Genomic DNA, 26779 nt, shown 5'->3' on the forward strand with positions numbered 1-26779 from the left:
AGGACAGGAGCACCACCAGAGAGACAGCAGAATCAGACAGAGAAAGACCCTGGAGGACGTGCTCACTGACATGGACAGGAGGAATCAGGAGCAGTTTGAGTCCCTCAGGGCATGGGAAAATCGGTCTCTTCAACAGGAAGAGACACTGATGAACCAGTTCATGGAGAAGGAGGCATGCCTTAGTGAACAAGAGCATTCCGTAGTGGACAGACTGATAGAACTGGTGGTCAAACGAGTTTGGGGTCTGCCAGTTGCCATGGCCATTGTACCTCTTCATGAACAGCCACCAACACCATTGCCTCTGGCTGCCACCCAGAGCACTGCTGAGGTGGAGGACCCAATCCCCGCCCCGAGGGACCAGCAGGAGCCTGTACGACTTCAGCACTGAAAATTCACCAGTCCCCAAAACCCCTTGCCTGGGGACATCCCTGAGCAGAACAATGAGTCCCTGAAGCCCACCAAAAGTACCCGTCCCTTAAACACCATAAAGAAGACATCCCTGGTTGTCCCCAAGAACAATTTTCCACAGTAATTTCCCCTCCTTGTCGGGGTAAGGGAGAGGGCAATAAGACAAGAGCAGACACATTAACATTTGACGACTGTTCTCAGATTCAGTCTGATTATGTTTCGTTGGTTTGCATTTCCTTTTAAAATATTTCAATTACACCTTGCACAGTACTTTTAATAAATGTAATAGTTTCTTCGACTAGTGTCTGGTCCCTCATTCCTAGGGATGATGAATGTAAGGTATTTTCTCATTTGGGATTCGGCCCCATGATGCACAGCACGTGAAACGGAATCGCATAAATGTCTGGTGCCATCATACCACAAACGCTTTTCTGTCTGCCCCACACCCAAATCTCCCCCACCCACGTTAAGAAATAGCTGAAGCCGCAAGGATACATGGGAGGGATGAGGAAAGTGCATTGTTATGTACTTACAGAAGGCACTGCTAGCTCTAAATGCAGCAGAATTCACCACACAGACAATGAGTAAACAATCATCTTTATGGCTTGGTTCAGATGTAGGAAAATGAAATAATTCACGTAACAATACAGGCATCTGCCACTACCTAGTGATTAAATGCCGCCCCCCAAAAAAACATTGACCTCTTTCAACCTTGAGATTGTATTCCATAACAGCCACCAAGTGGTTAGCATCGTTGACAATGAACCGTTAAAAAAGAATAAGTGCACCCCCCCTCTCCTAAAACCAAATGTAGATAAGGTCACAAAGACCGACTGAGTGCTCTCAGTAACTAAGGTATGCACATAAGTGTGACCATTTAAGACTAAAGAATTACATTACAACTTTGCTGCCACCCTCCCAACTCTAATGTGATAATCTGAGGGAGGTGCCCTGCTATAATTATGTGTAATGGGAGAATAGTCGCATGAACGAAAAGCTAATGACTGTCTGCTATAGGGGAACAACACCCTCACAACAGTATGTTGCCCCACAAGTATGTGCCAATGTTCCCTCGTATGCTTTTCCAGCAGCTGAACAGGGTGTGAAAGTATCCCTCAGCACAGGCAGCTGAGGTATCACGCTCTGCCTTCCTGCTGTGCCAAGAGATGCGAACACATAGCATCACTTCTCTTGCCTGCCGGGAACCAGGATGAGCAGGCACATGGGTGGGATCTAGCTGCCTGTACAAAGTTTGTAAACCAGACTTGTCCTGTGCCCACATAGGATGGAAGCACTCCCATTTACCTTCACAAACATTATGCAGTGCGCAGCAGGTGGGGATTATGTGAATGGCACTGGCCACACTGGGATCCAGACAGGTGCATAGGCAGCGCCAATGAGATCTCAGCCTACCAAATGTGCACTCCACAACCATTTTGCAGTTACTGAGGTTGTAACTGAATTCCCTTTTTCCAGAGTCGTCGATGTTGGGATATGGTTTCATAAGCAGGTATGCAGGGTACCCCAAAATAATAGTTGGCACAGACACACCGTCGAGAGCCATGCAGTTTCTAGGAAATGAAGTCCCTTCCTTGCCCCTTCAAGTACAATCCCAATCTTCTCAGCATCTTGCTGTCACGAACCTTTCCAGTATTTCCCATGTTGGTATTCATGAATCTGCCTGTCATAAATATAAAGGGAAGGGTAAACCCCTGTAAAATCCCTCCTGGCCAGAGGAAATCTCCTCTCACCTGTAAAGGTTAAGAAGCTAAAGGTAACCTCGCTGGCACCTGACCAAAATGACCAATGAGGAGACAAGATACTTTCAAAAGCTGGGAGGAGTGAGAGAAACAAAGTGTATGTGTGTCTGTCTATATTCTGTCTTTGCCGGAGATAGACCAGGAATGAAGCCTTAGAACTTTTAGTAAGTAATCTAGCTAGGTACGTGTTAGATTATGATTTCTTTAAATGGCTGAGAAAAGAATTGTGCTGAATAGAATAACTATTTCTGTCTGTGTATCTTTTTTGTAACTTAAGGTTTTTGCCTAGAGGGGTTCTCTATGTTTTGAATCTAATTATCCTGTAAGGTATCTACCATCCTGACTTTACAGGGGGGATTTTTTTTTTTATTTCTATTTACTTCTATTTCTATTAAAAGTCTTTTTGTAAGAAAACTGAATGCTTTTTCATTGTTCTCAGATCCAAGGGTTTGGGTCTGTGGTCACCTATGCAAATTGGTGAGGCTTTTTATCCAACATTTCCCTGGAAAGGGGGGGGTGCAAGTGTTGGGAGGATTGTTCATTGTTCTTAAGATCCAAGGGTCTGGGTCTGTAGTCACCTAGGCAAATTGGTGAGGCTTTTTACCAAACCTTGTTCAGGAAGTGGGGTGCAAGGTTTTGGGAAGTATTTTGGGGGGAAAGACGTGTCCAAACAGCGCTTCCCCAGTAACCAGTATTTGTTTGGTGGTGGTAGCGGCCAATCCAAGGACAAAAGGGTGGAATATTTTGTACCTTGGGGAAGTTTTGACCTAAGCTGGTAAAGATAAGCTTAGGAGGTTTTTCATGCAGGTCCCCACATCTGTACCCTAGAGTTCAGAGTGGGGGAGGAACCTTGACACTGCCTCTGGGGTCCACTAAGCCTTGCAGAACAAGAGAATACCACCTTTTGGTTCACAAACTTACTTGCCCCTTTTGGTGGGCAAAATAATGGGATGTGGGTGCCGTCAATGGCCCCAGCTCAGTTCAGAAATCCCATCCTCTTACAGCTAGCTATTATTTCCGGAACTTTGCTTACGGCAACCACCCATAGGTAGGACACAGCTTTAACTGCCTGCACATACACAACCCTGCCAGCAGACTTTCCAACTGCAAAGGGATTTGCAACTGACCTACAGCAGTCTGGCATTACCAGTTTCCACAAAGCAATAGCCACCCACTTCTGTGGCGGTATGGCTTCCCTGAATGAGCATCTACCTGCTGCAATCAAAAACATATGCCCTGTAAAGAGGCTTGGCAGGATCGGATTTAAATCGATAGATGTTGGTAAACAGATTTCTGCTCACACTGAAATTGACAAGAAAATATCCAGCAATAACAGTTATGCGAGTGTAGCCTTCTTCCCACAACTTTGTGCCTGTAGGGATTGCGTGTCACCATCTCTGTGGCAATGCAGAGAGCCCTCTGCAGCCCTGCTGTCACGGGAGTGAGGGAGCAGGGACTGGACAGCAGGGCTCCAGAGGGCTCCTTGCACAGCCAAAGGGCTGGGTGACACTGGATCACTGCAGGTCGAAGGTGCAGAGAGGGCTGCATTCCTGCTGGGGAAGAACAGAGATCTCCTGGCCAGGGCTGCGAGGAGAATGACAAGACCCTGGCCAAGGCTCTGCTCTGCCCCATCAGGACCACAGCCTTCTCCGCACATTGTGCCTGCAGGGATCCAACGTAATGGTTCCTGCTGTTAGGGCCCTGCTCACTCCCTCATCAGCCAGAAGTGCAGGGACTATCCCAGGCCAGGAAGTGTTCAGCAGTGGGGTGTCTTCCCCCATAGCCCGAGGTTCGTCTTTCTCCTTGCAGCCCTGGCTGGGGGTCTCTATTAAGCTAGGCCAGGACTGCAGCCTCCCCCAAACCTTGCACCCCAATGTCTTGAGCCTCTATACCATGCAGGGAGCCCCCGTAGCCCTGCTGTCAGTGCTGATTTAACCCTAATCCCAACCCTATCCCTGAGTGTAATAATTAAAATAGTTCAAAATTTAAAAATAAAAATATTCTTTGAAATTGAAACTAAAACTGCCAAGCCTACCCATAAACGTTTCAGCACAGTCTATGTGGATTTACTACCACTGGGTAGCTGGACATTTCCAAGGATACAACAGAACACATTTAGGCACGTGTTGTTTTTGCTGACAACCTTGACATTGTTTTGCCATTTCCATACCTCCCAATGTTTCAAGTGGCTAAAACAGAATGAAGCGCCACTCAGATTTGGTCCATCTGCTCCTCCATAGATGGAGACAGATGGGCCATATTTGATTAGCATTGGGGCCTGCTGCACAGGGTTGCAACTCCACTACATATTTGCCCTAAGGAAGGCTGTGTTGCTGGTGAAAGAGAAAATATATAAAGCATTATGTCATGGGGCAACGGGCCCTTAGAAGAGGAGTCAGGGCCTAGATTGCCCAAGAAGACCCTTGTGAAGACCCACTTTGGAGTAACGGGTCGCCCCAAGTGACTGTGTAATGGTCAATAGTAAAGGAGCACCTGCATTCTATAAAAAGGCTTCTTGAGCTCAGTCAGGGAGAATACTCCCAGGAGCAACGTTCCTCTGAGTTGAGGGGGCTTTTAGGAAGCATGGCAACCCCAGGGCGTGAGAGTTCCCGGTATGAAACAGAAGTATCCCAGGGGAAGGAACTAAGAGGGCTCCAGAGAGAGACAGACTACTCCCCAGGTGAAGGGAACAGGAATATCTTGAAAGGAAGGAACCTGAGATTGTTCTCCAGGTCAAGGGAACAGGAGCAGCTGAGCTCTAAGGGAAGAGAGCAGGAGCAATATAGAAGTCCTGGCTCCAGACAAGGAGCTTGACCTGGAGTGTCCCTTGGCTACCAGACCAAGAACTTAGTGGACTGATCCCAAGATAGCGAATTTCCTGTGGATACAGGAACGAGGTCTTGCTTATGTTTATGTTCATCTTAGTTTCAATAAATGAGATCCTCTGAAAAGGGGGGCTTCTCTTAACACACAGAAGGTCTTTTTGGACTTATCTAAACCAGGGTAAGGAGATCTAAAGGAGGGCTCACCCACGATGCCACACCTGAATGGTAGGGAGCACAGAGGCAGAACCAGAGCAGCCACATGAGTACCGGAAAAAGTACTAAAATGTATAATTTTGGGAAAAAAAGTTTAGTTAATAAAGTTATACTGAACAATTATCACAGATAAATTAGTGTAAGTGTAAATTATCATATATCTAAAGTTTTAGGGCAAGTTGTAAATTATATTGACTTTGATAAATATATGATTGTGTAACTAAAGTGTAATGCAAAAGCACAAGGGGGAAGAGGTAAGAAAGTACAGAGAACCTTAAACTTTGAGATTAATTGACAATAGTTTTCAGTGATTAACCATTCAAGACTAAAATTTAATTAATATAAGATTTTGTTCTCTCCCTCTTTCTGTGCAAACATAGCGACAGTCAAACCCCCTCTGACAACATTTACATCAATAAAATATCCTACATATATAGCTGTCAATCAATATGTCCAGAAACTCAACTGTAGTAATAGTAATATGATACGCTAATAAAAAAATTACACATTACGGTATGAGAACTGAAGACTATAAACACATTACAAACATACTGTACATTATTCAAAATCATTGACCTGTATTAGATGTGCAAACTTGCCAAATAAATTCTAAAATTTATATTTCCAATTCTTCTTGCATTTATAATCTCTTACCAGGTCTCTCCTTGCCAGTGCCTTTTGACTCTGCAAATTTTTGTATCAAACTTTCAACTGTAGTATTTGCCATGTTATTAATAAATTCTTCATGAACCTTTAAGAAAATAAATGAAAAAGGTAAAAAACAATATCTGGAGAAACTGATTAGTTTAAACAGTTGATTTTCCTATAGTTAGTGTTCAAAACATTGTCTTCCAGAGTAAATTCTTAAAAGGCTGAAGAACATGACCAGACATCTTAGCAATGAAACTACTTTGTTCCTGTAACCCTAGGCATGTGCCAAGCAGGATTCACAGGAGGGACAAAGCAGAGAATGACTGTTAGTGAAAATGGATCTAGGATTTTCCTTCATTTCTTCTTTCTAAACTTATTTTATTATAAATAAATAATGAGAAGAGATTATACATAGCAACAATTATGATAGATGGTCTCATCCATAAATTAGAAAGACAAGCATTCTGGGGCAGCAACAGTGAGCGAGAGTGTAAATATGTAACGTACAATCATAGCTTCCACCTACCTGGCTAAAAGCAGTGCTCAGAAAAAGCCTCTCCAACCCAGCAACATGGATAGGTGTTTTAAAAATAAAAATGTTTAAATAATAAACAGCAGCAGAACAATCTAATAGGCACAGTTTTTTTTTAATTGCTAAGGATTAGACATTCCCATTCTGAACTATAAATAAAGTTAAATTTCAATGCATTAACAAATTATAGGAAAGAATAAAGTTTATTGTTTACACATAATTATGTTGACCTGAGAGTAGAATCTGTAGGAAAAACCACTGACTCCAAAGCTTGCTTCAATATTTTTAACAAGAGCCCCATAACTCCTAAAAAAGCATAATACAGTATAATGCTTTAAAGCTTTTTAAGGTCCAGACAGGGACTTCTACAGTTTTGCCTAAAATAAGTGAGTGTAATATCCCAATTACATGTGAAACAAATATAGACTTGAAGTCTGGGGAAGAAAGCTTTCTGGTAAACACTGACAATTCCTTTAATTTTTTAAAAGGCAAGATAATATTTTGTTTCCTGGTATACACACTTGAACATTATGAAAAATTTGACCTTGATTATCCAAATATAATGGGGGACAATGAATAACTTCAATTTATTGAGATTTCAGAAATCTCTAAAATTTAGAAAATTTCAGTTTACTGAGGGAATTTTTTCCCCCATATAATGAGTAGAAAGCAGAGAACATGACCCTGTTTCAGATAACAAGGAGCTTCAAATAATAAAGACGGAACTGAATTAAGAAAATAAAATACTATTTAACAAGATAAAACTTAAAACTATTTTAATAAAAACGTAGCAATGTTTCATAACTCCTTCAAATCTCTGATACACTCAAACTCGGCATACTGCAGAGGCAATGGGCGGCATCTGGTGGAAAAAAGCAGGAGTTGCTTGTTTCTGCTATGAGTCCCCCATATACAGCATATCGCCACTAGCACAATCGCTTGCCCACCAGGCTGGATAAAGAGTGTATAAAACATGAAAACAGCATACAAATCAACTAAATTGGCACAAAACCAAAATATTTTTCTTAGAAAGAACTATCAAATAAATCTAATGTAATCAAGCATATGCCTGGTCCACTGGTAATATGTGGTGGCAGAGAGGAGAAAGAACCACAACGATAAAAAAAAACAATGACTTACCCTATGCACACAAGAATAAATTTTTATTTATTTATTTATTTATCCCAGCTTGTGGTCCCATGAGAGGCATAAAGGGCGCAACAGCCATGGACCACACACAGTTTCCTTGCAATTCATAGCTGTAGTAGCTAAGGACTACGAAAAGGGAGGTTGGCAGGCAGGTCATGGGATTCACACTGATGCCATGAAGAACCACAGTTTCTGTAGTGTAAGCAAGCATTCTCTCTTCTTTGAGAATGTGTCTGTAGGTGAATGACAAGCAGTATCTCAGAATGGAGGGGATGAGGAGTTTCAGCTGCATCAGTTGAGCAGTGATTCAAGTACTGCTCTCCCAAAATAGCCAGTATGCCCCAAGCCACGGTGCTTGACAAAAATTCGTGGGTTAGTCCACATTATAATCATACAAGTCGCAGCTATTGGCACATTCCTGAAGCAGTCAGAGGATGTTACTTTTGCTCTTGTGGAGTAAACCTTGATGTTCAGTGGGAGAGGTACTCTAGTCAGCTAGTAACACAGCAAGATGCATTGTGTTATTCACTTCGATATTCTTTGTGAAATGATGGCTTGACGTTTAGAATGCCCAGCTATATCTGTCAACAACTGGAGCAGCAGCCTGAATGGTTTGGTTTGGTCAGTTTAACAAAAGGAATATCCTCGGAACAGCTGGTGTGAACAATTTGGTTTCTCCTGTTGCCAAGTGTGGCTTTGGGAAGACTACAGTTCTATGTGAAAATCTGAGACCACCTTAGGAATTAACTTTGAGTGAGGTCTGAAGACTACCTTGTCTCTATGGAATGTCTCATAAAGGGTTCAGCCATGAGCACCTGAAAGCTCACTCATCCTCCAGCCTGAAGTGTGGCCATCAGGAGGACCAACTTTAGAGTGATGTGGTATAAGGAATATTCAGTGAGAGATTCAAACAGGCTCCAGGAGCTGCAGGAAGACCAAACTGAGATCCCAGACAGGAGCAGGTTCTTCAACTGGTCAGTAAGTATGCAACAGCCCTTTGAGAAACTTTGAGACAGTGAGATAAGAGAAGCATAAACACAAGGCAGACCTTAATAAAGCTGAACAGGCCAGCCTGTTTCAAATGTAGCAAACAGTCAAGGATCTGAACTGGGGTACAGACTGTGTTAGGCAACCCATACTGAGAATCAGTTCTATTTAGAGGATTAAGTCCTTCTGGTAGATGTTTTCCTGCTCTGAATTAGGCTTTCCAGAACCTGGAGGAAGCAGTCTAGCCGTAATTCTTAACTAGCCAACATTCATGCTGTCTAGTGCAGTGATTCCATGTCTGAAGCGTGTACTTGGCCACGGTGCCGTGAGATCAGGTCCAGGTGAACTGGAAGCTGGATCAGAGGCTGAACTGATATCTGTATTGGGGTTTGTCAGCCAAAACTAACTTGGCCAGTATGAAACTATGAGAATGATCATGGTGAAAGAGGCTTTGTCTCTGTGTTTTGGAGGCTGCCCTGCAATCAGGGGAAATCAAAGGAAAATCAGACAAACTTCTGTTTCACTGCAGGACTGAGGTATCTGATAACGATCTTGGATTCAGATCTCCTCTGGAGTTGCCCTTGGTGGCAAACAAGTCGATCATGGAGAATCCCCAATGACAGAATATCAGTCTTATTGGACTGGTGCAAGGACCGTTGGTGACTGGTCACTGATTGCTTGTTCAGGAAATCCAGTAGGCTGGTTCTGACTACTGGGAGGGGAAGGGCCATCAGGGTCATGTCATTCTAATGGCACCAAGTGCGGAATTTGATAGCTTCTAGGCACAGCATTGAGGAGCAGGCATTCCCTTGTTTGTTTACATAATGCATATCTTTAACAGACAACACAAAGCTTTCACTATAGAGTTTAAGAGGGCAGGCACAAACATGATAAAGATCAGTCTGATGGCTTGTAGCTGCATATCATCCAGGAGATGTCCATAATGAATATCTTTGTTGGGATGGGGACTGAAAAGGGTACTCACGTTTGTGGGATCCAACCACCTGCCTGCCCTCTGAAACTACATATTGCAAATCTTCACAGGCAACACAAGTCAGTTCTGAAGTGACACAATGAGACATTGACACTTTCCTGTGTAACTAATGTCTCATTGGGGAACAGCATAGCTTTGGCTCAGGTTGGATGGTTCACAAATGAAGTCTGGAAAGCAGCATCACATACACGTGTGCCAGCATGTGGTAAAATACAGTGAGGCAAGTCCATAACATTATAGCTGGTTTTGATGTTAGATGAAGTATAAGTGCCTGCAACTGGAACCTGTCCTCAGGCACGTACACTATTTTTAAAATCTGGAATCTATCACAGCTCCTATGAAGTCTATCGTTTGCAATGGGACAAGTGATATTTTATAGTTCACTAGGAGGCCCAACTGGATAAGCAGAGAGAGAGTGCACTCCAGGCTCTCTGCTTTGATAAGCCTTTGTTCAGCCAGTTGTCCTAGTACAGTAGACATGAATGCCTTAGTTTCACCGGTGGGCCTCTACCACTGCAAGACAGTTTGTGGAGATTCTTGATGTTGTAGACAGTGCAAATGGCAGTATCTTGTATTAGTAATGATTGGTCCCTCTAGCAATCTCAGGTACATCCTGTGGACCGTATACACCATGTGAAAGTACGAGTCATGGAAATACAAGTCTTGCAAGTTGAGAGGCACAAACCAGTTCTGAGTCTGAAGAGATGAAATGATGGAGGCAAGTGTTATCACACTGAATCTGAGGCAGGGTATGTATTTGTTCGGTCTCTGCAGGTCAAGGATAGGAAAAAGAGCCCTTTCTTCTGCTGGAGTTATTATTTGTAAGACTTCCTTTAGCGGGTTGGTGTATAAACACCCAGTAACCTCAGGATGGCCCTTCAAGAGTTTTGGTTTTTGTTATTTTTAAAAAGTGGAGTACTTTGTCTGTTTTCTTACTGAAGAGCTCCATCCCCTCGAACAGTAGGTCATGGATGGTGTCTACGACTTCTCTTGGTATTTCAGATCCTAAAGCCAAGAGGCCAGCTGCAGCCATTGAGCTTGTGGCCAAGTCAGAGGCATCCAGGACTGCTTATAGGGTTTCTCCAGCAACTATGTGACCTCTTATTTTCCCTCTAGTGTCCTGTGGTACTTTTGCGAGGAAGAAAGTTATCCTTTCCCATGTTTGCCAAATATAATTTCCTGACAACACCTGATTGTTCAACGTATGATGTTGCAGTGAGGTGGACAAGTGGACTCTGTGCCTGAACTAGCCTAGCTTTTTGTGGTCTTTATCTTTGGACATTCCTTTAATCAATTTCAGCGTCTCCTGCACTGTTGCAGCTGACAATGATCCTGGGTTTGGGTGAGAGCAGAAGTGTTTGAAGCTTTTCCGGGGCACTTTATAACATTTCTTCACCACTTTGGAAATAGGTTGGATGGTGGTTTGGCAGTGCCCTTTGTCTGGCTTTAGTATGTCCTCATTAATGGGGAGAGCAACTGTGGCTGAAACTTACGTGATCAAAAATGTCAAAGAGTTTATGTGATTTCTCTTGTATCACTGTTTTGAGATCTAGTCTCCATGATGTGAGGCAAAAGATCCTGAAAGGCTTTCAAGTCACCAGCCATTGGGTAAGGGCCTCATATACAGGCCAACAAGACTGCCTAGTCCTGCAACAAGGACTATTCTTTCAAAGGAAACTGAGGGTGCTGTGATTTTTGCATTGCTCCCAGTTACTAGACACTGCCATCTGTCCTATGGGTCAATGGTCTGGGTAGTGATGTTGCCCAAGGAGCTCAATTGCTTCTTTCTGAACCCACAGGAAGGGAATCTACTGTGGGACACTTGAGATAAAGGTCCCCAATTGGGTCAGTATGGCCAGGGTGGCACAGAGTATGGATACTGGTCCTGTGCTGACTGGTCAGCTCAATGCAACTCATGTCTCTCCTGTGGTGGTCCCTTGCATGAGGAATCTCTGGTACAGACTCTCTCTCAGTGTCTACAGGCAAATCATCCTTGTTCAGCATTGGAGAGAAGACTCAGTTGACTGTGATGAAGAGTAACACTCTTTGAATAGCAGCTTTGGTACCTGGCATTACCCCCAGGATTTATGACTTCCCAGGAAGGGACCTCGACTGTTCCATGAGGGCACATCTTGATTCTGTAATCAGCACTGGGTGTCTTTGCTGGTGTCTGTGCCAGTGTCACTGCTGGTTTACCTATACTACTCCCTTAAAGGAGGACAGACACCTTGCCCTTAGAAGGAGCGATGTCTATTCTTGTCTTCTTGGGGTGGTGTCTGAAGCCATGTCTGACTCTGCCTGGCCCTGCCTTTCAGTCTTGCTCTGGTGTTGGGGCGCTGGTGTCAGTTCTCATGCCAGAGGCATTGGTGCTCAGGGCCAGTGCCAAATCTGTCAGTACTTGTGCTGAAGGGGTTGACAGAGCTAAGGTAGCAGTGGCCAGTGCCAAAGGCCCCCCATGCTAAGTTGTTTAGAGTCAATTTCTATGGTGTTATTTTCCCCTGTCCTCCTGTCACTATCAGGGTGCAGTGTCTGTTCACAAGGGTACTCGCTGAGGATGACCTTTCGATTCTTTGTAGGTGGTTATCTCCTTTGGGTCTAAGATGACATGCACTGAATACTTGAATGGGTATAGTTTCAGCTGTAAGTGCCTTGACTTGCAAATCCTCAATAAGAAGGATTTCAATACCAAACACTGATCAGGGATGTGGGTCTTCCCCAGAGACAATAGGAACTAGTTATGCCCACTGACCAGGAAAATTAGAGAGATGAGATGAGACAGAGTTTAAACCCTGAGGGTTTAGAGTTTATCATGGTAGTTGCTGTGGGGCACTTTGTCTCACAGTATAAAGAGATGTATAGGGATGGTAATCTGTGTTTAATTTGGACATTCAAAAAAGAAAAATAAAGAAATTAAAGAACATAAGGGATAAGGACCATGAAGAGAGTTTCACCACCAAAACAGCATAGGAAGTGAGCTTGAAACACAGAGAAAGTAGCAGTAAGACACTTGCCAGGTTCCATTTCACTGCCACAAGAGGTAAGAGGGAACAGAGGGAAGGTTGCAGCCATTTCGCCCTTTTTGCCTTTGCACAAGAGCACGAGGTGGTACAGGGCATGTGCACAACCACAACAGACATTGCTATTAAAAAAAAAATCCAATCTGGTGCATGCGAGGCGCATGTGCACATACAATGAGATACACACAGACATACTCAAAGAACAAAAAAACAAAAACAAAACTTATTTATACACATGAAATACCAGAAAAGTTGGGGGTACATCTGAGGTCTGAAAACTCTACTTAACCTGTAGTACTTTTAAAAATTACCTAGCTAAAAATCCTACTTAGACATTGGATAAAATATTTATTATATGTATTGTGGTAGGCTCCAATCAGACACAAAGCCCCACTACTTTCCATGCCGTAAACACATATAGCAAGGAACATTCTCTACCACACAAAGCATCAGCATGTCTCATTTGTTCTCTATTTACCTTGTCCCCCACCCCAAGGCTCCAGGACAAAACAGACACATAGCCACAGCATTTTAAAACACACACACACGCTAAAAGCATATTAAGTTTGCAAAGTCAAGCACTCAAAATATAAAAAAGTCCAGAATTAAAGTTGCTTCTGCAACTTTCATTCAGGATCCTTATGTGTACGTTTTATGATTCTGTCTTTTAAAAAAAAAAAAAAAAAGTGGTCCTGTAATTAAACAGGACCCCTCCCTCATTCAGTGCACAAAATAGACGGTGCTCGCTAAATGGGCAGCTGCACAACATTTTGTTTTATCCTCACTGTCTGAGAGTGGCCCCATGTCTTATTAACTGCACACTATTAAAACCCTGCTCTAAATACATAATTATTAATTTTCTCATGGGCTTTGTTATGGTACTCATTTAAATGCTTCACTAAACATCAACTGATTAATTTTCACAACACTCCTGTGAGGATCTACTGTTATGCCCATTTTACAGATGGGAACTGAGGATCAAAGATTAAGGTAAAAAGAGTCCACTAATTTTGGGCTGCCAAATGGAGATGTTAAGTACTCTGAAGAATCAGGGGATAGTCATTATATAACACAGTGCCCACTAACTTCAGTTGCAGCGGTGAGTGCTCAGCAGTTCTGCAAATGAGACTGCTGCATCTTAAAATTGGCATCCTGAAAATGAGGAATATACAGTTAGTTGGCTGAATAAAAATAGGTGACTAAAAAAAAATTGAATTGGATTTTTATGTAAATAAAAATATATTTTTTAAAAACAAATCTATTTAAAAATAAACTTAAAATTATGACAATATGTTAAGTCTTAAATTTACTATAATCTATTAAAATCTTTAAAAAATATTTTTTTTTAAATTGAAATTAATTTCAAAAGCTTGCTGCCAAATTTTAAAGATAGTCACTGAACTGGTGGAAGTCACCTAAAATCAGGGTTGGCTGAAGTTAAAACAGCTTTTGACAGCAGTAGCCTCTTCTGCAGGAGCAGAGAGAATATTTTCTTCATTTCAATTTATTCAACTACTTCAGTTCGATGATTAGTTTGTTCAAAGTCAAGAAACCAACTGAGAGCTGAAAAGGCAGGAAAGTTTTTTCCTCTTCCAATCTATGAATAAAAATGAAGTGAGAGAAGATGAGATCTACTAGTTCTAAAATCTTGAAGGGCATGGTGGCCAGGACCAATTAGTTCTTTTCACTAACTGCAGATAATACTTTCTTTGTTTAGTAATTCAATAAACGCAAAATGTTTTGATGAATTTTGATAAAATTTGTTTCCTTACATATCCAGCACATTTAAAGTAGCTTCATTTAACTAAAGAAAATTTAACTATTTTTGTAGTGAATGAGGCTGAGAACTTCAGAAAGGAAAGATGCTGTCATGGTTAATGCAGCTGAATGTCATAACTCTCTGACACCACATTCTAGAGGCCATTACCCTCTGATCCCACTGAGGGTTACCAAAAGAAACTACACCATCTGCTCAAGAAACTTCCTGAAGAAGCACAGGAACAAATCTACACAGACACACCCCTAGAGCCCCGTCTATGGGTATTCTATCTGCTACTCAAGATACATAAACCTAGGCATCCTGGAGGCCCCATCATCTCAGGCATTGGCACCCTGAGAGCAGGATTGTCTGGCTATTTGGATTCTCTCTTCAGGCCTTCACTCCCAGCTATCTTCGAGACACCACTGACTTCCTGAGGAAACTACAATCCATTGGTGATCTTCCAGAAAACACTATCCTAGCCACTATGGATGTAGACGCTCTCTACACCAACATTTCACACAAAGATGGACTACAAGCCGTCAGGAACAGTATCCCTGACAATGTCAGGGCAAACCTGGTGCCTGAACTTTGTCCTCACTCACAACTATTTCAGATTTGGGGACAATTTATACCTTCAAGTCAGCGGGATTGCTATGGGTACCCGCATGGCCCCACAGTATGACAACATTTTAATAACTGACTTAGAACAATGCTTCCTCAGCTCTCGTCCCTTAGCGCCCCTACTCTACTTGTGCTACACTGATGACATCTTCATCATCTGGACCCATGGGAAGGAGGCCCTTGAGGAATTCCACCAGGATTTCAACGATTTCCACCCCACCATCAACCTGGCCTGGACCAGTCCACACATGAGATCCGCTTCCTGGACACTACTATGCAAATAAGTGATGGTCACGTAAACAAACCCTATACCAGAAACCTACTGACCGCTACACTTACCTACATGCCTCCAGCTTTTATCCAGACCACACCACACAATCCATTGTCTACAGCCAAGCTCTAAGATACAACCGCATTTGCTTCAATCCCTCAGACAGAGACAAACACCTACAGGATCTCTCTCAAGTGTTCTTAAAACTACAATACCCACCCCGGGAAGTGAAGAAACAGATAGAGCCAGAAAGGTACCCAGAAGTCACCTACTACAGGACAGGCCCAACAAAGAAAGTAACAGAATGCTACTAGCCATCACCTACAGCCCACAACTAAAACCTCTCCAGCGCATCATCAAGGTTCTACAACCTATCCTAAAGGATGATCCCTTACTCTCACAGACCTTGAGAGACAGGCCAGTCCTCATTTACAGACAACCCCCCAACTTGAAGCAACTACACACCACACAACAAAAACACTAACCCATGAACCAAACCCTGCAACAAACCCCATTGCCAGCTCTGTCTGCATATCTATTCAAGGGACACCATCATCGGACCTAACCACATTGCCACACCATCACGGGCTCGTTCGCCTGCACATCTACCAATGTGATATATGCCATCATGTACCAGCAATGCCCCTCTGTCATGTACATTGGCCAAACCAGACAGTCTCTACGCGAAAGAATAAATGGACAAATCACACGAAGAATTGTAACATTCAAAAACCGGTAGGAGAGCATTTCAGTCTCCCTGGACACTCAACAACAGATTTAAAAGTGGCAATTCTTCAACAAAAAAAACTTCAAAAACAGACTCCAACAAGAAACTGCAGAACTGGAATTAATTTTCAAACTGGACACCTTCAAATTAGGCCTGAATAAAGACAGGGAGTGAACTGGTCACTACAAAAAGTAATTTCCCTTTGCTGATACTCACAACTTCTTGTCAACAGTTGGAAATGGGCCACCTTGATTGCATTGGCCTCGTTAGCACTACAAAAGTAATTTTTCCTCCCCTGGTATTCACCCCTTCTTGTCAACTGTTGAGAACAGGCCACTTCCACCTTAATTGAATTGGCTCGTTAGCACTGACCCCCCCACTTGGTAAGGCAACTCCCATCTTTTCATGTGCTAGAGTATATACTCTGCTTACTGTATTTTTCACTCCATGCATCTGATGAAGTGTGTTTTAACCCACGAAAGCTTATGCCCAAATAAATTTGTTAGTCTCTAAGGTACCACAAGGACTCCTCGTTGTTTTTACCTGAATAACTGGATTCTAACCCTGCCTATGCCACAGAGTTCCTATGCGATGCCAGGTAAGTCACAAAACAAAAAGATTCCACAAGTGGCCACTATGTGCTCCTTATTTTCTGGGTACCCAACCTGAGGCACCTGGGGTCTGATTACATGCTGAATATTCACAAATGCAACTGATGGGAACTCTGCTCAGAACATATAAACTGCTATAAAATGCTAAAATTCAGGCCATAGGCTGAACTCGGCACCTAAAATTAGTGAAAATTTGACAATTGTGACTTTGAGTCTATGTTCTTCATCTGTAAAGTGGTGATTCTCTCATAGGGTTGTAGTAAAGATAAATTCATTAATGTTTGTAAAATACTACAATGAGAGCATCACAGAAAAGTCCACGAAGAAATTAATAATTCTGTATTCAGTGCAGGATTTGGACAGTGTTAAGTAAATAATGCACTGGGCCACACACTGGCTACTCGCTCAGTGAGCAGCATCCATCCTGTGCACCAACTGAGGCCAGGGTTCTATACAAAAAATAGCATAAGTTTGTGTAATTAAACATGATCATATTGCACAAGAGAGCTGAATTAAGGTTGTATAAGCAACTTAATTCTTGCATTTCCTAACTTTTGAGTGCTTGATTTGGCAACTTTAATATTCTTTTAACAGTTTTTTAAAATGTAGTATTTATAGACACTAGATATCTATTACATACCTATTTACATTATATGTCTTGATTATACTCAAGAGCTTCTCAGCATACCCATTATCAGCTGGACTGTGTTATTTTAAGCAAGGTTGCTCTTGAGGGATTTGAAGGAGGAGACGAAAGTGACCTCACAGATAAATTAAGGGAGAGTGTTACATGTGCAAGGAATTGCGTTGACAGAGATGTTTGCGTAAGAAGTTGACAAATGGGTAGAGACTATTGGCATGTTTGGATGGCTGAGCAGAGACAAAGATTACACAGTACAAGGAAAGATTGAACACACAGGGATTGGCAGAGTTGTGAAATATAAACTATAAGAAATGCACATGCCAAAAATATAGTCGCCACATAATCTTGCTACTGTAAACACTGTTCCGCCTCACCCTATTTGTCACCCACTCATTGCATCACTGCTAAAAATAGTGGTTAAGTTCTTGAAGGCAGGTATCTTATCTTGTGTATTTCAGTAAAGCACCCTAGCACATTTTTCAACAATACGAAAACAAAATAAAATATACCACCACTGACTTCATTTTGGATTATACTGGTGAAACGAAACATCCATTATACTAAAGATTAAAAGAACAAAATACGAATGTTATGATGGTAATAAATAACCAATAAATAATACATAGAGAGAGGAAAGTGAAGAGGAAAGCGCTGCTGGCCTCAAAAGCTAGTAGTGTGCCACATTCATCCTCTGGCCCGGAGCCTTACACCTGCACTATTTGGGACAAGGACTGTCATTCAAGAATTGGACATTTTAGCTACTTGCAATGCAACAGCATGACACACAGCAGCTGAACTGCTTTGACATTTACACCACTGTCTTTCAAGACGGACGATTGACATCAATAAATATCACCACCACCAGAATATAGCACTTACAGGGTATTTTACCTGAAGATATCAGAGTTCTTTACAAGGATAGGTTTTATGTCTATTTTACAAATTGGGAAACAGAAGTGAAATTATCTTCTTAAGGTCTCACAAAGTCAAGGGGCAGAATTCGGAATGAAATCCAGGTCTCCAGACTTCCAGTCCCCTACTGTAACCAACAGACAAATTTGCTTTCGGATATATACATACTCTTGCCCTAAATGCAAAAGACAACTGAACTGGGTAACTATAAACACTATGAACCAGCATCTGCTCATGGAGAAAAAAGATCAAGAAATCTCTTTGAAATATATATGTTAGCAACTTTTGTGTAACTAAAAATACACAGAATATGCCCCACATGAAATTGCGCTGAGATTCATGAAAGATATAACGGCAGCCATACTGGGGCTAAGTGTTTTAAGAGATTACTATGATCCACTGTACGGAATGCTGCTGATTAAGCAAAAGAAGCAAGAGTAGAGAGTTTACATCTGGATCCATTAGTAAATCACTTTATATGCTCACTGTAGTTTCTGTACTGTAACATGTTCTACACTTGATTGAAATTTTTCAAATACTCAAAAATGCACAAGCTTTTTGCATAACTGATTATTAGAGCTGGTCAAACAATTTGAAAAACTTAAAATTTGGACAAAAAGGGAAAAAATTGTCATGAAAATGTTCATGAAAAATGTATCCTGGTTTGATAGCGAATGAAAATTTGGAAGATCAACTATCAAAGAAGGTGTCAAGGCTGGCACTCTGGCACTTCGAGTGCAGAAGCGAGGAGCCCGTAAGGACTCTAAAAATTAATACTTGCCACTCCAGGCTTGTATTAAACTCCCAAGGTTACAGCTTTTTTCTGACCTTGGATTGGTAAATGCTGCCACCACCCAAGTGCAAAACCCCTCTGAGAACCCAGGAAGGCGCACTTGGGAATTCCTTCCTGTAGGGTACCCTCAAGCCCTTTCACACACACCCCCACACGGGGAAGAGCTGAGAAAGAAAAACAAAGGAAATCAGCTGTTGCCACCAGCTAATTAAACAACATGTGCACAAACCTCTTAGGACACAAAAATCCAAATCTGTTTTTTAAAAAAGGTGAATTTTATTAAAAAACAAAAGGAAGAAAATACATTTGGGAATTTAGGCTATTGCTAGATTTAAAAAGAGCAGCTACAAGGATTAAGCATCAAGAATAAGTTCTTGAGGTCCAGCTTAAAGGTTACAAGCAAAACAAAAGCACCTGGGGTTAGCACAGAGGAGTCCACAAGCCATAAAGAAATAAAAGGAGATAAAGATCGCATCATCTTCCTAGACATTTCCTGATTTACTTACATATCTGAGGTTTCAAATAAGTAGAGCTTCTAGATATGATACCTAGATTTTTCATACCTGGCCCCAAGCTTCTTACAGCATAGTTACAGCCCTGCCTGCCTCTCCCCGAGGACAACAGACAAACAGACAAAAGGGGAGTCTTGAATCAATTTAAAAAAGTTCTACCCTTCCCATTGGCTCTTTTGGTCAGGTGCACACTCACTTCCTTTTACCTATGCATAGCAGTGACTTTTAATCCTTCATGGTAAAGCAAGTAGAGAATAGCTACTAAGAGGGATTTTATAGCTAACTGGCTGGCTGGCTGCATAAAAGGGAGTTACGCCTCCCTTCATTTATCACAGAAGGCTTTTTTAACTATGGTGGTTTTTAACCAGAGCACTGACAACTGTCTAAAAGCAGGGATAATCCCCTTCTTTCCCCCTTTTCTAAAAATTAAAAGACTGATCATTCTCTCTAGAATGACTCTCAATAGTCAGTTCCTGTATCACTTCACTAATACCTGGTATACCCAATTAGACAAACTATTTTAAAAGTCCTTAAAATGAAGAGTATGGAAGTCTAAAGGTGGAAATAGGCTGTTTAAGTAAAGAAGAAATCAATTCTGAATACCGAAAGTTTATTCATAATTTGCAGAATTTATCCAAAGCAGGAACTGAAAGAGAAGCCTTTTCAATGGTCTTCAGACACAGGGGGATAACTGCCCAGAAATGAGAAAAACATAACCCTATTTGCCTGAGAGGATCATCATTTAACGTTTGTGATTTTCATGCCTCAAAAACACATACTATCTTGAATACTGAAATTCTACACAGTGTTGAACTTTTAGATATTATCCTTCTGTTAAAATTCCTATAGCATAGGTATACTAAGGGGAACAACATGAGAGAACCCAGACCTCTTTGTAAAGGTACTATCATCTTATTCAGTTTCATCCTTAACCTATAATCCTATTTCTATATCAACCAAAGCTGCATTCTTTACAGAGCCTTCCAAATATTAATCTGATAAAAAAAACATTAGAATTTAGAAGTCATGAGGGAGAACAGCAACTTTCAGAAACTGATTGAAACTGTGATTATGGGTAATGAGGAACATTTATTTTAAGATGCTATTTTGTGTCTTAAATTTCTCATACTTATTCTCACTCTAAAAATAAGGTTTGGCTCCAGAGTTTGATAAAATTCTATTTTGCTTTTTTTTTTTTTTTTTTTTTTTTTAAAGTTTTCAGAATATAGATAACATTTTGTTTTTATCAGGATTGAACTATTTAAAAAAATAACTGAAATATTAGCATTATATACTTTTGGATAAGGAATGAGTACTTTGCCAGATTGAAGAATACCGGTTGAAGGGAACACATCATCAATGAAGTGTGTATACTGCCCCTGAATAATCCTCAACAATGCATGATATCCCTCGTGGCTCTATATGTACACCGAGTGCAGCTATCCATCACATACATGTATTAAGTATAAGTACATAAGGAATGTACTTCAATTTATAAAAATTATGAGGACACAAATAAATACGATCAGTGGACTAAAGTTAGAAGGGATTTAAACACTAGTGTAATTTACACCTCAGTAAGTGGGTGTAATTTACATACTGAGAGAATGGGAGCACAAGGCTGTAATAGAAAAAGCAAACAGAAAGGTGTATACCCTCGTTTGTTGTTTTCCTGCTAAAACCCTACACACCCCATTCAGAGTATAATTTATACTTACTTGGTCACACGTACTTTATACAGCCATTTATATTACCTATTAATTTGGCCCAATGTGTTTATTGTAACATGCAATCACTCAAGAATAAAGCCACAGATATATGCAAACACATGCAGCATAAAGACTGTGATTTTACATGCTCAAAAGTAATAAAATTCAAAGTTCCCTGGTTATGTTGCTCCTATATATTAAGATGTGAGTCTATACAATTTGAAGGAATAAAAAAAAGTCCTGCAAAAGAGTGATATATTATAATAGTTGTGGCATCTATACATTTGAATTTCATAGCTTGTATTGTCATAAAGTGACAATTTCAAAGCTTGTATTGTCATAAAGTGAACAATAAGGTTACAGGAAAAAAATTTTGCTGGCACATTTCTCCTTTTTCTAGTGGAAGACAAGTCTATGTCATGGACCAAAAACTGGCAATCGTTGCCGAAACAATAAGTGATATATGACTTTTCATAATCTAAGAAACAAATCTAACAAATTTTATAGTCAGATTAATACAAAGATTAATTTAAATAAACTCACCTGGCCTATTTGTAAATGAATTTCTTTTACAGTATTTGACAAAGATTCTACAATCTCTTTCATGTGAAGGAGATGCATTTCTTCAATGTCTTGAAATTTCTGTGTAGTAAAAGAAGCAATTAGAGTCATGACGAAAACAGTTAATATAGTTAAAATAATTAGTGAACTGCGGTGTGATGACTGCAGTATTAGATACGCTGGCCAAGAAAAATAATCACCAACACACAGTTTACTTTCCAGGTCTGAACCACAGTTATTAATAAAATGTGTAAGAGGAAGGCAGGCATTTTTGGATACACTAAAGCTAGCTAGGTAGTATACTTAGAAAGATATTCTATCATATCACATTCAACCATTTGAGCATTTTAAAAAATTCACATTCTAGTATAGTTGAAGATTAGTTACTACTGCAATTTATGTAGTACTTACATAACTAACTTCTAGTGGCTCTTTCGGAGTACAATTTTGAAAAGCTTTCATACAATACATACTTTTGCAAACACAATTATTGCAACTGTACTTGTAAATATCTGTGGAGACAAACAGAAAACTAACTGGTTCAACACTCCCACTCACCAAAAGGGCTGTTCACTTGACAGGGTCTTCAATAAGCACTGCTCTCCAATTTCTATTGCTGAGTTCCCCTCTCCAACCATTACTTTCTTTTTCTTTTTTTTTTTTTTTTTTTTTTTTAGCATTGCCCATCAGCCCTGCCCTCCCCCCATCCCCATATCCTGTCACTTAGCCTTTTCATGACTTCCATTCCACCAGCATTTACGAATTCTCTTCTTTCAGCCCTCTCTTTCCTTTCTTCCACTGATGTGGTTGACGACTCTCCATGCTTCATTCTCCTCTACCCTGGATTTTTTTGCCACTCCCTCCCACCACAAAACCTGCTCTGCCAACCCCAAGCCCTGGTTCACCCCCAATATCTGCTTCCTTTGCTCCTGCTCTCATGCTGGAGAGCATCTCTGGTGAAAATCCCATGACCAGGCTGACTTCCTCCACTACGAATTTGTTCTCTCCACTATGAGTTCTGCCATCTTCTCAGCAAAAGGAGAGGTTACTCCCCTTGTGTTGTAACTGGAGCTCTCCAGGATATGGGTCTCTGGATGCTCCACCAATGCACCTTTGATAGGAGATTTTTGGTGGCAATGCCTATTCAGCCTGCATATACACTCCAGTCCTGTTTGTGGACTGTACTGAGGATATATAAAGAATTGCATGGGGGAACTGCCCCCTCAGTTCCTTCCCTATTGTGAAATCCTGACATACAAGACTCTGAATCAGAGGGGAAGGAGAGCAGGTAGCAGAGACTCACAGGGACACACATCTCAAACTCCTTCAGTTATTGCCCAAAGAGAGTAAGCTCTTCTTCAAAAGTGTTCCTATGGATGCTCCACTGTAGGTGACTCCTGAGCAGTATCCCTTGATGAAGGTGAGAGCTTCTAAGTTAGATCTAACACTGAAAACAAGACTGCACTGGCAACAGAAGCATCTACTCTAGAAGCATGGATCTGAATTATTTTACCTGTATGTAATATTTCTTGTGTACCCATTTGCCAGTGGGCATTGCGCGCCAGATTGTTTTGTGGGATCCACTAACACTCATTCATTAGTAGAACCGCCCTGCCAGAAGCTGTTGTAAGTAAAATGTCTAAAAGCTTATGTTGGGACTCCTGGACCTCTTGTAGTAGAATCAACTCCTGAAATTGCTTAAAGTCATCAGCGAGAGAAGGTGTTGGCAGAACTATGGCCTCATCTAGTGAGGATGATGGAATATTAGTTTGCAGGGTGTCTTCCCTGTCCACTCTAGCTTCCTGGTCTTCAAAAGACTTCTCCTGAGGTTGAGGAGGGAGTAATGAGACAGAAGCATGTCTCCCTTCATGGTCCCTTTGGGAGGAACTGGGAGGCTTTGAGAACTGCTGGAAGTAAACAGCCCACAGATCCAAATACAGGCACTGAGGTGGACCACAAAGCAAAGGAGATGGCATCCAACCCTGGTCATGCCAATAAGGAGGGGTATGAGACTGTCCCTGAGATTTCAGTCTCATGGTAGAAAGATGGGGGAATGCCTGTTGTAGAATAGTCAGGGGATTCCCAAAGCAATCTGAGAGTCTGAGGAATCATCCTTGAAAATCCAGTAGTGGAGCAGATGCCTGAGGTGAATGCAACTGCCTATCTGACGCAGTCGGTACTGAAGAGCTAGGATGTACTAGTGTAAGATATGGTCTCGGTGACCCAATAGATCACGGTACTGACAACTGCTTGATTCCTATTAACAAGGAGGATTCCAGCTCATCTGACATAAATAAGTCTCTAGAATATCTAAATTCTTATGGAACTGGTGTAAATTAGTTTAAATCAGTCAAGGGTCTGCAGTAATTGGTGTCACTACCAAGGGAACTGCCTGCTTTGGTGGCCTCATCTTGGAAGATGGGGCAAGTACCGAAGGCACTGATTGCTGAGACACCGGCCTGTCCAGATGACTCCAGTACAGATGACATACACAGCCTCTATTATACAGGTGCAGACACCTTGGATATTCATTCAGATACAGAACGCAGGGAGTGTGAAGATGTAGCATGCTTCTGTGAAATAGAGTGGAGTCTTTGCTAGATTCATCCTGCTTCAACAATATCTGGTTTGGTTTCAATACTGAGGTATGACTGGTACAATGGTGTTTCGAGGAACTGGAAGTCTTCAAAGAGCTCCCAGTACTGGAGCAGCTTCGAGCCTCCATGGAACATCCCTGGGGACCTGCAGCCTCTAGAGCACATGGTCTCTGAAGTGATCTGGCTCTTTTTGGAAGTTTTCCACAAGGAGAAAAGACAGTTACCTTTTCCGTAACTGGAGTTCTTTGAGATGTGTTGCTCATGTCTATTCCACAATAGGTGTGCGTGCTTGCCACGTGCACCGGTGCCGGAAGTTTTTCCCCTAGCAGTACCCGTAGGGGGGGAGCGCACCAGCAATCCCTGGAGTGGCGCCTGCATGGCGCAGTATAAGGGGAGCTGCGCGCTCCCCCCACCCTCAGTTCCTTCTTGTCGGACAACTCCGACAGAGGGGAAGGAGGGTGGGATGTGGAATACACATGAGCAATACATCTTGAAGAACACCAGTTACAGAAAAGGTAACTGTCTTTTCTTCTTTGAGTGATTGCTCACGTGTATTCCACAATAGGTGATTCCAAGCTATATCTGTTGGAGGCGGGTAGAAGTTCACAAGTTCTTAGGGCGGAGGCCAGCCCTGCCGAACCCAGCATCATCCCTGGTTTGGGAGACGATTGCATAGTGCGAACCGAAGACCACATGGCAGCCCTACAAATGTCCTGAATGGGGACATGGGCCAAGAAGGCAACCGACGAGGCTTGCGCTCGAGTTGAGTGTGCCTTCACAATTGGTGGCAGGGGGGATACCCGCCAGGTCATAACAGGTATGGATGCACGAAGTGATCCAGTTGGAAAGCCACTGAGTGGAGATCGACCTACCTCTCGTGCTCAGCCGAGGCGATGAACCGTTGCGAGAACTTTCTGAACGGCTTGGTCTGCTCGAGGTAGAAAGCCAGAGCCTGTTGCACATAGAGAGTGTGGAGATGGCGCTCCTCACTAGAATCATGGGGCTTGGGGCAGAAGACCAGGGGAAAAATGTCCTGACCCATGTGATAGGCAGAGACCACCTTCGGGAGAAATGTAGGGTGTGGGCGGAGCTGGACCTTGTCCTCATGAAAAACTGTGTACGGAGGCTCAGAAGTCAGGGCCCTGAGCTCCGAGAACCGCCTGGCCGACGTGATTGCTACCACGTAGGCCACCTTCCACAAGAGGTGGGACCAGGAGCATGTGGCTAGCAGCTCAAACAGGGGCCCTGTGAGATGGGCCAACACCAGGTTCAAGCCTCACTGCGGGACCGAGGGCCTAGCATACGGAAAAAGACCAACCCCTTAAGGAACTGGCCAGTCATAACTTGGGAGAGTACCATGTGACCCTGCACCGGCGGATGGAAGGCCGATATGGCTGCCAGTTGCACCTGGACTGACGAGGGCACCAGGCCCTGGGCTCTAAGGTGGAGAAGGTAGTCAAGGATAAGCTGGATCGGGGCAGCCACCGGGGAGACACCCCGTTCACCCGCCCATCTAGAAAACCAGGACCACTTCACCAAGTAGGCGCGGCGCGTGGAGGGCCGCCTGCTTTCTAGCACGACACGTTGAACCCCTTCTGAGCATGTCCTCTCCTCCCTACCTAGCCATTGAGCAGCCACGCGGTAGGCTGGGGTGGAGAAGGCGACTCTGGTCCTTGAAGAGCAGATCTGGATGGAATGGCAACTGCCACAGTGGAGCAACTGCCAGGCCCGTGAGGGTCCCGTACGAATGTTGCCTGGATCACGCCGGGCAACCAGGAGAACCCGAGCTTTGTCTGTCTTTATCTTTTCCAGGACCTTGCTGATCAGTGGGAACAGGGGGAAGGCATATAGGAAGTGGCCTGACCAGGACAGGAGGAAGGAATCGGAGATAGCGCCCCTTCCCAGTCTCCCACTGGAGCAGAGCCGTGGATAGCGCCGGTTCTGCCGAGTCGCGAACAGGTCCACCTGGGGAGTCCCCCACACTCGGAAAAGCCTGTGAGCCACTTCCGGGTGGAGAGACCATTCGTGTTGAGAGAAGTCCCTGCTCAAGCGATCCGCCCGGGCATTCCGGGTACCCGGTAGATGGAAGGCCTTTAGGTAGATGTCGTGGGCTATACAGAAATCCCACAGCCTGAGGGCTTCATGGCAGAGGAGCGGGCCCCCCCTTGCCTGTTGATATAGAACATCAAGGCTGTGTTGTCCGTGAGGACTCTGACCACCCTGCCCTCCAGGTGCGAGCGGAAGGCCACGCACACCAGCCGTACTGCTCTGAGTTCCTTGATGTTTATGTGCAGGGTCAGATCTTGAGCCAACCACAGGCCTTGGGTTTGAACGTTCCCCACGTGGGCCCCTCAACCCAGGTCCGACGCATCGGACACCAGTTCCAGCGATGGGGCCCTGTCCCTGAACGGGACCCCTTGGAGCATGTTACTTGGGGCGGACCACCACTGTAGGGAGGCGATCACCGAGTCGGGTATGGGGAGGACTTTGTCCATCCTGTCCCTGGCTTGGGAGAACTCCGAGG

At 42.8% G+C, this 26779-nt stretch overlaps 1 protein-coding gene across 6 annotated transcripts in view; it reads right to left on the bottom strand.

Moving 5' to 3' along the window:
- FCHO2 (FCH and mu domain containing endocytic adaptor 2) overlaps positions 1-26779 on the bottom strand; it is a 230456-nt gene that overhangs the window by 113584 nt on the left and 90093 nt on the right. For all 6 annotated transcript variants that reach the window (XM_037903050.2, XM_037903047.2, XM_037903046.2 and 3 more), the window contains 2 exons: positions 21641-21739; positions 5861-5957 (listed from right to left, as the gene is read on the bottom strand). In XM_037903050.2, the coding sequence (XP_037758978.1) occupies positions 5861-5957; positions 21641-21739 (196 nt within the window). The remainder of the gene's footprint in view (positions 1-5860; positions 5958-21640; positions 21740-26779) is intronic.

Source organism: Chelonia mydas, chromosome 5 (assembly GCF_015237465.2).
Source record: "Chelonia mydas isolate rCheMyd1 chromosome 5, rCheMyd1.pri.v2, whole genome shotgun sequence".
Classification (NCBI taxonomy): domain Eukaryota; kingdom Metazoa; phylum Chordata; order Testudines; family Cheloniidae; genus Chelonia; species Chelonia mydas.